The 17,148-nt window shown below is 48.4% G+C and overlaps 1 protein-coding gene across 5 annotated transcripts in view; it reads left to right on the forward strand.

Moving 5' to 3' along the window:
• The window catches only part of enox1 (ecto-NOX disulfide-thiol exchanger 1), a 120,225-nt gene that overhangs the window by 84,701 nt on the left and 18,376 nt on the right, over nucleotides 1-17,148 (forward strand). For all 5 annotated transcript variants that reach the window (XM_052493473.1, XM_052493469.1, XM_052493472.1 and 2 more), the window contains 4 exons: nucleotides 6,205-6,372; nucleotides 6,573-6,779; nucleotides 8,485-8,718; nucleotides 16,321-16,533. In XM_052493473.1, the coding sequence (XP_052349433.1) occupies nucleotides 6,205-6,372; nucleotides 6,573-6,779; nucleotides 8,485-8,718; nucleotides 16,321-16,533 (822 nt within the window). The remainder of the gene's footprint in view (nucleotides 1-6,204; nucleotides 6,373-6,572; nucleotides 6,780-8,484; nucleotides 8,719-16,320; nucleotides 16,534-17,148) is intronic.

The following is a 17,148-nucleotide window of genomic DNA, read 5'->3' on the forward strand; positions in this document are numbered from 1 at the left end:
ATTATATGTAACGTATGTAATACTATACATGTCTAACGTATAGTCTGGGCCTCTGTCATGACCCCTGGTGAGTCTACGGTTAAAGTTTAACCACACTGATCTCACTTGTATAGTATTTTCAGTTATGGATTTATACTATAAATGTGAAGCTCCTCCAAATGTACAGGTGCTCTACCATTTTATTTGGACTTCATTTCAACTTGTTTCATGAAGTCTATTAGGTTTTTATCAAGATTATCAGTGATCTGTCCCTATATAAAGCAGCTTCCCCTGCGTGCTGAGGTGTCATTGTGCAGTTCATTAAATAAGCACACAGGGAGGTTTGGAAGCTGAGGTTGTGTAAACCCTGAACAACTGAATACACAGATTTAACTCCGGAAAGCTGAGTTGTTTGGAGAAAACCTTTTGTAATATGAAGCCGTGCCTTCAGAAAATATTCACACCCTTTGACTTTTTCCACATTTTGTAGGATTACTAAGTAGGATTCAAATGGATTTAATAAAAACATTTTGCCATTGATCTACCCAAAATACTAATATCAAAGTGGAAGAAAAATTCAAATATTTGTAAATAATCGCTGAAAAATAAAACAGTAATATATCTTCAATATACAGGAGGCTGAAAAGATTCAGCACGGGTCCTCAGATCCTCAAAAAGGTTATACAGCTGCACCAGTGAGAGCATCTTGACTGGCTACATCACCGCTGGTTATGGCAACTGCTTGGCATCCGACCGTAAGGCGCTACAGAGGGTACATCACTGGAGCTGAGCACCCTGCCATCCAGGACCTCTATATCAGGCGGTGTCAGAGGAAGGCCCTAAACATTTTTAAACAATCCAGCCACCCAAGTCATAGACTACATTTCTATGAACTTATGCAGTGATTTTTGGTAGACATTTAGAAAGTTCACGCAGAAAATAGGTGCATCAATGTCAGTTTAGGGCGCATTTCCATGTAAAACAGTTGGACGTAATGATGTCACACCCCAACAAAAACGTTTCTGACAAAAACTACAGTGTCGCATAAAAATGTAGTGGTTGAAGTGTTTCCATTACCCATTTAGGTAAATTACGCATTAATAAATTGGCGACACCTATTGGTTTCATGTCTCAAGTAGCCTACGAAAGCCAGTATGGATAGAATGCAATAATTTACACATATGTGCCAACGTATCGCCACGGTCTGTGCCATGGTAAAACTTGCACTCCAGTAAATCTGAAATAATTGGAAGTGAAACTTGCCAGCCAACCAGAAAAACAGGGTGAAGCAATTCAGGCATTTGGTTGGAAGTGTTGGGCCGGTGGCTGAGAGGTGGCTGGATCTGGTCCCCGATTCCAGATCGGTGGGGGATCTGTCGATGTGCTCTTGGGCGGGGCACTTGACCCTGGTTGCTCCTGTGGTTCGCTCTGGATGGGATCTTCTGCTCGATGACTTGAATGTGATGTAAATGTTGTGCGGCTTCACTGCAGTTAGATTGTGTTTTAAAATTCCATAAAAATAAATCAGGAATTCATGAAAGTCCTTGTCCTGCAAAAAAACCAATTTTTTATAGCTGAAAAAATGTCCTAAGCAGAAGTCCAAGGCAGAAGTCCTAAGCAGAAGTCCTAGACAGAAGTCCTAGGCAAAAGTCCCAGGCAGAAGTCCCAGGCAGAAGTCCTAGGCAGAGGTCCTAAGCAGAAGTCCTAGGCAGAAGTCTAAGGCAGAAGTCCTAGGCAGAAGTCCTAAGCAGAAGTCCTAGACAGAAGTCCTAGGCAGAAGTCCTAAGCAGAAGTCCTAGGCAGACGTCCTAAGCAGAAGTCCCAGGCAGATGTCCTAGGCAGAAGTCCTAGGCAGAAGTCCTAGGCAGAAGTCCTAGGCAGAAGTCCTAAGCAGAAGTCCTAGGCAGAAGTCCCAAGCAGAAGTCCTAGACAGACGTCCTAGGCAGAAGTCCTAGGCAGAAGTCCTAGGCAGAAGTCCTAGGCATAAGTCCTAAGCAGAAGTCCTAGGCAGAAGTCCTAGGCAGAAGTCCTAGGCATAAGTCCTAAGCAGAAGTCCTAGGCAGAAGTCCTAGGCAGAAGTCCTAAGCAGAAGTCCTAGGCAGAAGTCCTAAGCAGAAGTCCTAGACAGAAGTCCTAGGCAGAAGTCCTAAGCAGAAGTCCTAGGCAGACGTCCTAAGCAGAAGTCCCAGGCAGACGTCCTGGGCAGAAGTCCTAGGCAGAAGTCCTAGGCAGAAGTCCTAGGCATAAGTCCTAAGTAGAAGTCCTAGGCAGAAGTCCCAGGCAGAAGTCCTATGCAGAAGTCCTAAGCAGAAGTCCTAGGCAGAAGTCCTAGGCAGAAGTCCTAAGCAGAAGTCCGAGGCAGAAGTCCTAGGTAAAGGTCCCAGGCAGAAGTCCTAGGCAGAAGTCCTAGGCAGAAGTCCTAGGCAGAAGTCCCAGGCAGAAGTCCTAGGCAGAAGTCCTAGGCAGAAGTCCCAGGCAGAAGTCCTAGGCAGAAGTCCCAGGCAGAAGTCCTAAGCAGAAGTCCTAGGCAGAAGTCCTAGGCAGAAGTCCTAAGCAGAAGTCCTAAGCAGAAGTCCTAAGCAGAAGTCCTAGGCAGAAGTCCTAAGCAGAAGTCCTAGGCAGAAGTCCTAAGCAGAAGTCCTAGGCAGACGTTCTAAGCAGAAGTCCCAGGCAGAAGTCCTAGGCAGAAGTCCTAAGCAGAAGTCCAAGGCAGAAGTCCTAGGCAGAAGTCCTAGGCAGAAGTCCTAGGCAGAAGTCCTAAGCAGAAGTCCTAGGCAGAAGGCCTTGCAGAAGTCCCAGGCAGAAGTCCTAGGCAGAAGTCCAAGGCAGAAGTCCCAGGCAGAAGTCCTAGGCAGAAGTCCTAAGCAGAAGTCCTAGGCAGAAGTCCTAGGCAGAAGTCCCAGGCAGAAGTCCCAGGCAGAAGTCCTAGGCAGAAGTCCTAAGCAGAAGTCCTAGGCAGAAGTCCTAAGCAGAAGTCCTAGGCAGACGTCTTAAGCAGAAGTCCCAGGCAGAAGTCCTAGGCAGAAGTCCTAGGCAGAAGTCCTAAGCAGAAGTCCCAGGCAGAAGTCCTAGGCAGAAGTCCCAGGCAGAAGTCCTAGGCAGAAGTCCTAGGCAGAAGTCCCAGGCAGAAGTCCTAGGCAGAAGTCCTAAGCAGAAGTCCTAGGCAGAAGTCCTAAGCAGAAGTCCTAGGCAGACGTCCGAAGCAGAAGTCCCAGGCAGAAGTCCTCGGCAGAAGTCCTAGGCAGAAGTCCTTGCAGAAGTCCCAGGCAGAAGTCCTAGGCAGAAGTCCTAAGCAGAAGTCCTAAGCAGAAGTCCTAGGCAGAAGTCCTAGGCAGAAGTCCTAAGCAGAAGTCCTAGGCAGAAGTCCTAGGCAAAAGTCCCAGGCAGAAGTCCCAGGCAGAAGTCCTAGGCAGAGGTCCTAGGCAGAATTCCTAGGCAGAAGTCCCAGGCAGAAGTCCTAGGCAAAAGTCCCAGGCAGAAGTCCTAGGCAGAAGCCCTAGGCAGCAGTCCCAGGCAGAAGTCCTAGGCAGAAGTCCTAGGCAGAAGTCCCAGGCAGAAGTCCTGGGCAGACGTCCTAGGCAGAAGTCCCAGGCAGAAGTCCTAGGCAGAAGTCCTAAGCAGAAGTCCTAGGCAGAAGTCCTAGGCAGAAGTCCTAAGCAGAAGTCCTAGGCAGAAGGCCTTGCAGAAGTCCCAGGCAGAAGTCCTAGGCAGAAGTCCTAGGCAGAAGTCCCAGGCAGAAGTCCTAGGCAGAAGTCCTAAGCAGAAGTCCTAGGCAGAAGTCCTAAGCAGAAGTCCTAGGCAGACGTCCTAAGCAGAAGTCCCAGGCAGAAGTCCTCGGCAGAAGTCCTAGGCAGAAGTCCTTGCAGAAGTCCCAGGCAGAAGTCTTAGGCAGAAGTCCTAGGCAGAAGTCCCAGGGAGAAGTCCTAGGCAGAAGTCCTAAGCAGAAGTCCTAGGCAGAAGTCCTAAGCAGAAGTCCTAGGCAGAAGTCCTAGGCAAAAGTCCCAGGCAGAAGTCCCGGGCAGAAGTCCTAGGCAGAGGTCCTAGGCAGAAGTCCTAGGCAGACGTCCCAGGCAGAAGTCCTAGGCAGAAGTCCCAGGCAGAAGTCCTAGGCAGAAGCCCTAGGCAGAAGTCCCATGCAGAAGTCCTAGGCAGAAGTCCTAGGCAGCAGTCCTAGGCAGAAGTCCCAGGCAGAAGTCCTAGGCAGAAGTCCTAAGCAGAAGTCCTAGGCAGAAGTCCTAGGCAGAAGTCCTAAGCAGAAGTCCTAGACAGAAGTCCTAGGCAGAAGTCCTAAGCAGAAGTCCTAGGCAGACGTCCTAAGCAGAAGTCCCAGGCAGACGTCCTAAGCAGAAGTCCTAGGCAGAAGTCCTTGGCAGAAGTCCTAAGCAGAAGTCCTAGGCAGAAGTCCTAAGCAGAAGTCCTAAGCAGAAGTCCTAGGCAGAAGTCCTAAGCAGAAGTCCTTTCCACTTTGATATGATTGGCTATTATGTGTCGGTCAGTGACAAAATTCAGAATTGAATCAATAAAGAATTCAGGCTGTAACTCAACAACGTGGAGTAAATCAAGGGGTGTGAATACTTTCTGAAGGCACTGTCGGACTGTTATTACACTGGGGGGAAAGATCACTGCATTGAGTGTGCTCGATTTGGAACTATTTTCTGACTGGAAAGTCAAGGCAGAGTTTGACTGGCTGATTTGATTGGTTTCACCCTATCCAACCCTCTCAGATCTGGGATTACGTGAGGAAAAGAAGGAAGGAACCAGACCGGGGGTTCCATTGGGTCAGTAATGTACTGTATGTACAGTACAGAGACAGCAGGGCTGGACGGCTGGATTGGATCCTCCTAAAAGCCAAGGGAAAGACAGATTAATACTGATATCCTCCTGGAGCACAGAACTGAGGTTCAACGGGGAGAGATGGAGAGATCTGGAATGACAAGGAGAGAAGGAAAGAGATACTCGGGGACTGTTCAGAGACTGGGGAGAGAGAGGGAAGGGAAAAATAAGAGTGAGAGAGAAGAGGAGGAGAAAGCTAATGGGGGTTACAGAGTGTGTGTGATGGATGACATCTCACCTTCACGGTAATTAAGAGCAGCTGTTTCCTGAGGGGAGATCCAGAGCCTGGCAAACCCAGTGGCCACTCTCACAAACCTGCCGAGGGGAGAGAAGAGAGGGAAGGAGGAAAGGAAAAGAGCGAGAGAGAGAGAAATTAAATGATGACAAAAACAAAGTGTGAACTCTCTCCCCCTGGCAGATGTTAGCAGAGCGTGGCCGGGGCCACTAACGGCCTTGAATTATTTTCACCGGGAGGGGAAAAGAAAGAGTGGAAAAAGAAACAGCATTAGTTGATGATGAATGTGGGGAGAGGATACATATCATTTACCTTTCAGGATTACACAGGGAACACTTGAATGACTTTTCCACAGATCTACACAATCTCAGATTACACATGATTGCGTCTCGGGAGATTTATGGGCGATAATCTTCCAGATTTATTTTATCTGACTTTTCTCTCTCCAGCCTCAAGGACTTGCAGCTTCTCTTAAAAACTCCTTCTCTGTAATAAAACACACTTGACTTATTCACAGCGCCAGACACTTTCTCTTCGAGGCTTCGCCAGATACAGCCAGTATAGAAGCAGGACTTATTTGCTTTGCAGCCTCTTTAGAACAGCAAATACTGCAGTGTAGGGATTTATGTTGAGCACTGGAATCTTTCTGACAGCATCACATAGAATCATTCTCACTCCTACACACACTATTTACACTCACCTTCTGCTGACAAACTTAAATCTGCAGTGAGGACTTGATTGATGATTTCATAGATATGAAGATGCGATTCTACATTTGTATATTTATATCTGTATCCATGACTATTTGTATCCTCACAGTAGCGACAGGCTTGTGTGACAGCGGCAGTCAGATTGGTTTCTACTCTAATGTAGATCAGTATCTGTTCTCTCTCTAAGACCTGAGAAAAGGGAGATTTCTGCTGATGTCTTGTCTGTTCTACCACTCTCATTTTGTTGTGTTCTGAAGATATGAATAGGTTGTGTCCATCTATCGCTCTCTGCTCTGTCTCTATCTCTGTCTCTGTCTCTCTCCTCCAGATTCTACCTGTATCCAGGCTTTGAGCAAGGACTGGGTCTCATTGTACATATTTTCTTCTCCCTTCCCCTCCTCTCATCTCCTCCAGACTAACTTTCCTTGTCCTCTCTCTCTCCTCCAGATTCTCTCTGTATCCAGGGCTTTGACCCAGGTTTGAGTCTCCTAGCTCCCATAAACCCCATGATTGCAGGTATCAGCCTGGTCCCTCCTCCCCCTGGTCCCCCTGAGATGCCCATCATCAAGGAGATCATCCACTGCCAGAGCTGCACCCTGTTTCCTCAGAACCCCAGTAAGCACACACACACACACACACACACACACGCACGCACGCACGCACGCACGCACACACGCACGCACGCACACACACACTGACGCACACACTCTTGCATGCTTTTCGAAATGAGTATAAATGCATTCATATATTGACTGTCCGTAATATGGTCACAATAATTGCTATTAGATGTGACCAGAGCATGTATGATGTTCCAGACCTGCCTCCTCCATCAACACGTGAGCGGCCCCCAGGGTGTAAGACGGTGTTTGTGGGGGGTCTGCCGGAGAATGCCAGCGAGGAGATCATCAGGGAGGTGTTTGATCAGTGTGGTGAGATCATCGCTATCAGGAAGAGCAAGAAAAACTTCTGTCACATCCGCTTCAGTGAGGAGTTCATGGTGGATAAGTCCCTCTACCTCTCTGGTCAGTACTATACTATACCAATACTATATCTATACACACAACTTATATACAATGCTGTCTACCTCTCTGGTCAGTACTATACTATACCAATACTATATCTATACACACAATTTATATACAATGCTGTCTACCTCTCTGGTCAGTACTATACTATACCAATACTATATCTATACACACAACTTATATACAATGCTGTATACCTCTCTGGTCAGTACTATACTATACCAATACTATATCTATACACACAACTTACATACAATGCTGTATACCTCTCTAGTCAATACTATACTATACCAATACTATATCTATACACACAATTTATATACAATGCTGTCTACCTCTCCGGTCAATACTATACTATACTATACTTGACTTTACTATACTACTGTATACTTTACTATACTATACTTTACTTTAATATACTACTGTATACTTTACTATACTATACTATACTACTGTATGCTTTACTTTACTATGCTATACTGTACTTTAGTATTGTATACTATACTATACCATGCAAATGATATACTATACACACAACATATAGACACAATCCTCTACCTCTCTGGTCAGTGGTCAGCATAACTATTGTATATGTTGCAGCAGTTTTAAAGTATTCCGTTTTAATAGAGTATGTATTAACATTATGAACACTGTAGAGGAGTTAAAACAGCGACCTTTGAGGTTTGACACTTAAAGCAGAAGAGAGAAATGAAATGATGGCTGTACCTATGCAGGCTGGAGGAGAAAGAAATAGACTGTAGCTATGCAGGCTGGAGGAGAAAGAAATAGACTGTAGCTATGCAGGCTGGAGGAGAAAGAAATAGACTGTACCTATGCAGGCTGGAGGAGAAAGAAATAGACTGTAGCTATGCAGGCTGGAGGAGAAAGAAATAGACTGTAGCTATGCAGTCTGGAGGAGAAAGAAATAGACTGTAGCTATGCAGGCTGGAGGAGAAAGAAATAGACTGTAGCTATGCAGGCTGGAGGAGAAAGAAATAGACTGTAGCTATGCAGGCTGGAGGAGAAAGAAATAGACTGTACCTATGCAGGCTGGAGGAGAAAGAAATAGACTGTAGCTATGCAGGCTGGAGGAGAAAGAAATAGACTGTAGCTATGCAGTCTGGAGGAGAAAGAAATAGACTGTAGCTATGCAGTCTGGAGGAGAAAGAAATAGACTGTAGCTATGCAGGCTGGAGGAGAAAGAAATAGACTGTAGCTATGCAGGCTGGAGGAGAAAGAAATAGACTGTAGCTATGCAGGCTGGAGGAGAAAGAAATAGACTGTAGCTATGCAGGCTGGAGGAGAAAGAAATAGACTGTAGCTATGCAGGCTGGAGGAGAAAGAAATAGACTGTACCTATGCAGGCTGGAGGAGAAAGAAATAGACTGTAGCTATGCAGGCTGGAGGAGAAAGAAATAGACTGTAGCTATGCAGGCTGGAGGAGAAAGAAATAGACTGTACCTATGCAGGCTGGAGATGTGAATATAGATGAGGAGGACGAGATCATATTCTAACATAATGAATAGTTGAAAATGTAGTTTGTCCTTTTGGTTTGCTCATGGTCTTTGTGGTGATTGTATTTGACTGTATGAGTTTACATGACTGTATACACAATTTGTGTGCTGTGTGTTTGTCTGTGTGTTGAATGTATCTGTATGGTTGTGTTTAGTGTATCTGACCGCTAACTGCCCTGTTTCCCCAGGCTACCGGATGCGTATCGGCTCCAGTACAGATAAGAAGGACTCAGGGAGGATGCACGTGGACTTTGCTCAGGCCAGAGACGACCTGTATGAGTGGGAATGTCAACAGAGGCTGCTGGCCAGGGAGGAACGACACCGACGCAAGATCCAAGAAGACTTCCTCCGTCCGCCCTCGCCACCTCCCATCATGCATTTCTCCGAGCATGAGGCGGGACAGCTGGCGGAGAGATTGAAAGGTGAGTGGACCAATGAGCATGATGTGTGTGTGTCACCCCCACCCTCGAGCACTTTGTCCAGCTGTGTGTGTCACCCCCACCCTCTAGCACTTTGTCCAGCTGTGTGTGTCACCCCCACCGTCTAGCACTATGTCCAGCTGTGTCTCTAGCAGCTACCCCTCCGCTGTGTGTGTCACCCCCACCCTCTAGCACTATGTCCAGCTGTGTCTCTAGCAGCTGCAGCTGTGTGTGTGTCACCCCCACCCTCGAGCACTATGTCCAGCTGTGCTATGTGTGTGTCACCCCCACCCTCGAGCACTATGTCCAGCTGTGTGTGTGTTACCCCCACCCTCTAGCACTATGTCCAGCTGTGCTTTTAGCAGCTGCCCCCTGCTGTGTGTGTCACCCCACCCCTAGCACTATGTCCAGCTGTGTCTCTAGCAGCTGCCCTCCGCTGTGTGTGTCACCCCCACCCTCTAGCACTATGTCCAGCTGTGCTTTTAGCAGCTGCCCCCCCCTGCTGTGTGTGTGTCACCCCCACCCTCTAGCACTTTGTCCAGCTGTGTGTGTGTCACCCCCACCCTCTAGCACTATGTCCAGCTGTGCCTCTAGCAGCTGCCCTCCGCTGTGTGTGTCACCCCCACCCTCTAGCACTATATCCAGCTGTGTGTGTCACCCCCACCCCTAGCACTATGTCCAGCTGTGTGTGTGTCACCCCCACCCTCTAGCACTATGTCCAGCTGTGTCACCCCCACCCTCTAGCACTATGTCCAGCTGCGTGTGTGTTACCCCCACCCCTAGCACTATGTCCAGCTGTGTGTCACCCCACCCTCTAGCACTATGTCCAGCTGTGTGTGTCACCCCCACCCTCTAGCACTATGTCCAGCTGTGCTTTTGCCCCCCGCTGTGTGTGTGTGTCACCCCCACCCTCGAGCACTATGTCCAGCTGTGTGTGTCACCCCCACCCTCTAGCACTATGTCCAGCTGTGCTTTTAGCAGCTGCCCCCTGCTGTGTGTGTGTGTCACCCCACCCTCTAGCACTATGTCCAGCTGTGCTTGTCACCCCCAGCTATCACTATGTCCCTAGCAGCTGCTGTGTGTGATGTCAGCTGTGCTTTTAGCCCCCCCCTGCCCTCTAGCACTTTGTCCAGCTGTGTGTGTGTCACCCCACCCTCTAGCACTATGTCCAGCTGTCTCTAGCAGCTGCCCTCCGCTGTGTGTGTCACCCCACCCTCTAGCACGATGTCCAGCTGTGCCAGCTGTGCTGTGTGTGTGTCACCCCACCCCTAGCACTTTGTCCAGCTGTGTGTGTGTCACCCCCACCCTCTAGCACTATGTCCAGCTGTGCCTCTAGCAGCTGCCCTCCGCTGTGTGTCACCCCACCCCCTAGCACTATGTCCAGCTGTGTGTGTGTCACCCCCACCCTCTAGCACTATGTCCAGCTGTGCCTCCAGCTGCCCTCCGCTGTGTGTGTCACCCCACCCTCTAGCACTATGTCCAGCTGTGTGTGTCACCCCACCCTCTAGCACTATGTCCAGCTGTGTGTGTGTGTCACCCCCACCCTCTAGCACTATGTCCAGCTTTGTGTGTGTGTCACCCCCACCCTTAGCACTATGTCCAGCTGTGTGTGTGTCACCCCACCCTCTAGCACTATGTCCAGCTGTGTGTGTGTTACCCCCACCCTCTAGCACTATGTCCAGCTGTGTGTCACCCCCCACCCTCTAGCACTATGTCCAGCTGTGTGTGTGTGTCACCCCCACCCTCTAGCACTATGTCCAGCTGTCACCCCCACCCTCTAGCACTATGTCCAGCTGTGTGTGTCACCCCCACCCTCTAGCACTATGTCCAGCTGTGTGTGTCACCCCCACCCTCTAGCACTATGTCCAGCTGTGTGTGTGTGTCACCCCCCCCTCTAGCACTATGTCCAGCTGTGTCACCCCCACCCTCTAGCACTATGTCCAGCTGTGTGTGTCACCCCCACCCTCTAGCACTATGTCCAGCTGTGTGTGTGTCACCCCCACCCTCTAGCACTATGTCCAGCTGTGTGTGTGTCACCCCCACCCTCTAGCACTATGTCCAGCTGTGTGTGTGTCACCCCACCCTCTAGCACTATGTCCAGCTGTGCCTCTAGCAGCTGCCCTGCGCTGTGTGTGTCACCCCCACCCCTAGCACTATGTCCAGCTGTGTGTGTGTCACCCCCACCCTCTAGCACTATGTCCAGCTGTGCCTCTAGCAGCTGCCCTCCGCTGTGTGTGTCACCCCCTCCCTCTAGCACTATATCCAGCTGTGTGTGTCACCCCCACCCTCTAGCACTATGTCCAGCTGTGTGTGTGTGTCACCCCCACCCTCTAGCACTATGTCCAGCTTTGTGTGTGTCACCCCCACCCTCTAGCACTATGTCCAGCTGTGTGTGTGTTACCCCCACCCTCTAGCACTATGTCCAGCTGTGTGTCACCCCCACCCTCTAGCACTATGTCCAGCTGTGTGTGTGTGTCACCCCACCCTCTAGCACTATGTCCAGCTGTGTGTGTGTCACCCCCACCCTCTAGCACTATGTCCAGCTGTGTGTGTGTCACCCCCACCCTCTAGCACTATGTCCAGCTGTGTGTGTGTCACCCCCACCCTCTAGCACTATGTCCAGCTGTGTGTGTGTCACCCCCACCCTCTAGCACTATGTCCAGCTGTGTGTGTGTCACCCCACCCTCTTGCACTATGTCCAGCTGTGTGTGTGTCACCCCCACCCTCTTGCACTATGTCCAGCTGTGTGTGTGTCACCCCCACCCTCTTGCACTATGTCCAGCTGTGTGTGTCACCCCCACCCTCTAGCACTATGTCCAGCTGTGTGTGTGTCACCCCCAACCTCTTGCACTATGTCCATCTGTGTGTGTCACCCCCACCCTCTAGCACTATGTCCAGCTGTGTGTGTGTCACCCCCACCCTCTTGCACTATGTCCAGCTGTGTGTGTGTCACCCCCACCCTCTAGCACTATGTCCAGCTGTGTGTGTGTCACCCCCCACCCTCTAGCACTATGTCCAGCTGTGTGTGTGTCACCCCCACCCTCTAGCACTATGTCCAGCTGTGTGTGTGTCACCCCCACCCTCTAGCACTATGTCCAGCTGTGTGTGTGTCACCCCCACCCTCTAGCACTATGTCCACTGTGCCTCCAGCTGTGTGTGTCACCCCCACCCTCTAGCACTATGTCCAGCTGTGTGTGTGTCACCCCACCCTCTAGCACTATGTCCAGCTAGCAGCTGTGTGTCACCCCCACCCTCTAGCACTATATCCAGCTGTGTGTGTCACCCCCACCCTCTAGCACTATGTCCAGCTTTGTGTGTGTGTCACCCCCACCCTCTAGCACTATGTCCAGCTTTGTGTGTGTCACCCCCACCCTCTAGCACTATGTCCAGCTGTGTGTGTGTTACCCCCACCCTCTAGCACTATGTCCAGCTGTGTGTGTCACCCCCACCCTCTAGCACTATGTCCAGCTGTGTGTGTGTCACCCCCACCCTCTAGCACTATGTCCAGCTGTGTGTGTGTCACCCCCACCCTCTAGCACTATGTCCAGCTGTGTGTGTCACCCCCACCCTCTAGCACTATGTCCAGCTGTGTGTGTCACCCCCACCCTCTAGCACTATGTCCAGCTGTGTGTGTGTGTCACCCCCACCCTCTAGCACTATGTCCAGCTGTGTGTGTCACCCCCACCCTCTAGCACTATGTCCAGCTGTGTGTGTGTCACCCCCACCCTCTTGCACTATGTCCAGCTGTGTGTGTGTCACCCCCACCCTCTAGCACTATGTCCAGCTGTGTGTGTGTCACCCCCACCCTCTTGCACTATGTCCAGCTGTGTGTGTCACCCCCACCCTCTAGCACTATGTCCAGCTGTGTGTGTCACCCCCACCCTCTTGCACTATGTCCAGCTGTGTGTGTGTCACCCCCACCCTCTAGCACTATGTCCAGCTGTGTGTGTGTCACCGCCACCCTCTAGCACTATGTCCAGCTGTGTGTGTGTCACCCCCACCCTCTAGCACTATGTCCAGCTGTGTGTGTGTCACCCCCACCCTCTAGCACTATGTCCAGCTGTGTGTGTGCTGCAGGTGGGCCATGGTGGTGTATACATGTGTGTAAAGGTCAGAGCTGCATACTGTTTTACAGACCCCGTCCTAATTTACAGTATAGGAATAATCTATAATGCACCTTCTCATGAATATTGTCTTCCTATCATTTAGAGAAATGCACCATTCCTCTGTCATGTCAATTGATATTAAGAAATGTCAGACGTAATTAAATATGAAAAGAGATTAGAAAATTCTCATTCTCCCATCATCTAAATGAGTTATTGATCTAAACCACTGTCTGCTAGAACTGAACTGAACACCACACATCCTCTCTATGCATGAAAAATACAGTCATGGTTATCATCTTCCTTCCTCATGACACGCTCAACACTGTTATTAGCACCTTCCCAATAGCATTACCTTAATATGTGGATCTGAAATCCTACCTGGACAGAGAGCTAGTATTATGACATCTGATAGGAGAGTTTGACTCTGTTGCCCCCTCTATCTCATCAGCCATCAGTCAGCCCCCCCCGCTGTCTCCCCACATGGTGCATCCCGGCTGCATCCCGTCTGCCTGCCTCTCTCTCTGCTGAAGAAGCCCAAAGGGCATCAGACACTGCATCTCCAATACAGCTCAATATGAAGAGAGAGAGAGAGAGAGAGAGAGAGAGAAGGAGGGGGAGAGAGAGAGAGAGAGAGAGAGAGAGAGAGAGAGCTGACATGAAACTAACTGCATCACAACACCTCATCAAAATTCTATCTCTGTCTCCCTCTCTCCCTTTCCTTTTCCTTTGGCAGTAAGAACAGACATGTCACATTAACTATTGGAGGAGTCACATTGATACAAGCAGAGTCTCTTCGTCTATCATCTCTCAATGAAGCGTAGGATAATGTATTGGGTCAGGGCTGGGAGATGTCATGCTCCCCTTATTGGACACCCCTCCCTTCCCTTCTTCACATTCCCTGGTGCGAATTCCTAGATTTCTTCATCACGCTGGTGGGAAATGTGTGTCGTCCTGTCTCCTCATTCCCATCGCTTATGCTTTATTTATTTTCCAATTCTGTGCTTTCCTGCTCATATTGCTTCTCTCTTTCTCTCTTTCTGTGCGATCCTCCTTGTCCCCCTGTTCCACTGTCTCTGCTCTCTGTTCTGAGAGGTGTTTGAAAGTGTTCTGTTTCTCCATAATCATATTCATTCAAACAGCCTCTGGTTAATGTTTTTACATTCTCAGCTGGGTAAATACCTTAATCATATTCATTACCACATTACAGTGCATTACTCTGTCTCTCTCTCAACTCACATACAGCTGCTTCTATGAAGGGACACTTATAGCCTTTACACTGAGGCTGCAGCACTAGAAACTGCCTGACTGTTCGTCACAACAGATGGCAGAGAGAGAGGAGGGGAGCGAAGAGGGCGAGCAAGAGTGTGTGTGTGTTTATATGTGTGTGAGTCTGTGTCACACACCTATCAAGCGATGGGTGGGTACACGCTTGCACAAAATAAAGAAAGGTTTACCCTCCACTACACCACTGGCTATTACTATAGAGATGTTTAGTTCTCCAAGAAGGTTTTCATTACACATAGCCAAACACAGAGAGATATCTTGCTTTGATTATTCATTGAAAAGGCAGGGGAAATAGACTTCCATTATTCCCTGTGTTGTGCTGGCCCGCAATACCTTCATGTGACTGCTTTATAATATGATTGTATGATTGCACTCTGCTGCCTCTTTTGAATAGTACTAGAGCTGTGTGGTGAAAAGTGTTTTCAACCAAGCGACAGTGTGCTCTTAGGTCGTGTTGCAGTGGGTATTGAGCTCATTAAACGATTTCTAATTCACTCCGAGCTATGTGATCGGACGCGGCTCTGTGGCACTTTTCAATTATTATTCCAATGTGAAGAATACGCTCAACAAAGGCCCACGGAGACACGGACCGTTAAAGAGGCTGTGCTCACTCAACGACAAGTTTCTGTTGATTCAAACCTAGAAATGCACAGAACACTGTCTCATCCAAAGACACTCAGAAGATATGAAACAGTCTGATAGTTCATCTCCCCATGCTGTTCTGTTCCTGTGCACTGAAGCATGAATGAAAGACAAATATATTGAGAAATATACATGGCAGTATACACTGAATAAAAATATAAACGCATCATGTAAAGTGTTTCATGAGCTGAAATAAAATAAAAGGTTTCATACACACTGAAAGTGTATTTTTGTGCACTAATTTGTTAACCTCCCTGTGTGTGACCATTTCTACTTTGCCAAGATAATCCATCCACTTGACAGGTGTGGCTTATCAACAAGCTGATTAAACAGCATGATCATTACACAGGTGTACCTTGTGCTGTGAATAAAAAGGCCACTCTAAAATGTGCAGTTTTGTCATACAACACAATGAGGGAGGGCGCATACAATTGGCATGCTGACTGCAGGAATGGCCACCAGAGCTGTTGCCAGATAATTCAATGTTCATTTCTCTACCATAAACCACCTCCATCGTCGTTTTAGAGAATTTGGCAGTACGTCCAACCGGCCTCATAACCGCAGATCACGTGTAACCACTTCAACCCTGGACCTCAACATCTGGCTTCTTCACCTACGTGATTGTCTGAGACCAGCCACCTGTCTGAAACCATCTCAAATGCTCACATTTGATGGCCACTGGCACGCTGGAGAAGTTTGCTCTAACGGATGAACACCTGTTTCAACTGTACCAAGCAGACAGAGTGTATGGCGTCGTGTGGGAAAGTGGTGAGCTGATGTTAATGTTGTGACCAGAGAGCCCTATGGTGGCGGTGCGGTTATGTTATGGGCAGGCATAAGCTACAGACAATGAATACAATTGCATTTTATTGATGGCAAGTTGAATGCACAGAGATAACGTGATGAGATCCTGAGGCCAATTGTTGTGCCATTCATCCGCAGCCATCACCTCATGTTTCAGCATGATAATGCACGGGCCCATGTCGCAAGGATCTGTACACAATTCATGGAAGCTGAAAATGTCCCAGTTCTTCCATGGCCTGCATACTCACCAGACATGTCACCCATTGAACATGTTTTGGATGCTCTGGATTGACGTGTACAACAGCGTGCTCCAGTTCCCGCCGATATCCAGCAACTTCACACAGCCATTGAAGAGGAGAGGGACAACATTCCACAGGCCACAATCAACAGCCTGATCAACTCTATGTGGAGGAGATATGTCGCGCTGCAGGAGGTAAATGGTAGTTACAGCAGATACCAACTGGTTTTCTGATCCACGCTCCTACCTTTTTTTTTAGGTATCGGTGACCAACAGATGCATATCTATATTCTCCGTCATGTGAAATCCATCGATTAGGGACTAATGAACTTATTTCAATTGACACATTTCCTTATATGAACTGTAAATCAGTAAAATCTTAGAAATTGTTGTATGTTTCATTTATATTTTTGTTCAGTGTAGTTTATTTCAAGGAATACCAATGTACAGTTTCATAGGCTTTCAGCTTCACAGTTTAAAAACCTCACCCTAAATCCTCTCCTCTCGCTCTCCCCCATCATCCTCCTCCAGATGACCATAAGTTCAGTGAGGCGACTGCAGTCCTGTTCACGTGGATCGACCGTGGTGAGGTCAACCGGCGGTCGGCCAATAACTTCTATTCTATGATCCAGTCGGCCAATAGCCACGTCCGGAGACTGATGAGTGAGAAGGCCCAGCACGAGGAGGAGATGGAGTTAGCCAAGGAGACGTTTAAAAATGCCCTGCTGGCCATATTGACTCAGTGTAAGCATCTAACTAGACACACTATACATTCCTGTGACACTTTATTCTCATAAACCCATCCTAGACACAGTGTACTACAGTTCCCTTCACAAAGCACTAAAGACCAGTTGTTCTATACAGCTGTACAGTGATAAGCCAGTAGTTAGGGAGGATGACAGAGGTCAGAGCCCAGACAAAGGTAAGTACAGTACGGTGTCCTGAGCTTTCTACAGGAGAGGACCAGCTGATCTACCTAACTCCCAGGTAGGCATCGGAGAACTGTATCCCTCCAGCAGGCACTCTCAAACAATGTCAATGTACAGTACGGACTGATATTGAAATGATATTAAATAGAATCTGGAAAGACAATGCGATGAAAACAACATTCATCAACGTCTTATGACTGTTTACATGGTCCTATTTTGAATGTTTATTGTTGTGTTCTACACCGGTAATAAAACAGAGCCATATAGTCCTCTGGTGCTGCTTTAATATGGAAAGTGCAGAGATCCAGAATCACCAGAAGAGGGGATGATGAGGGGGTGTAGTTTTAATGTTGATGCGGTCACAGTGCACATGTCCAGTAGTAATAGTGACACTTTTTAAACCTTCTGTTATTTACTGAAGAGGAATATG

Source organism: Oncorhynchus keta, chromosome 34 (genome assembly GCF_023373465.1).
Source record: "Oncorhynchus keta strain PuntledgeMale-10-30-2019 chromosome 34, Oket_V2, whole genome shotgun sequence".
Classification (NCBI taxonomy): Eukaryota; Metazoa; Chordata; class Actinopteri; order Salmoniformes; family Salmonidae; genus Oncorhynchus; species Oncorhynchus keta.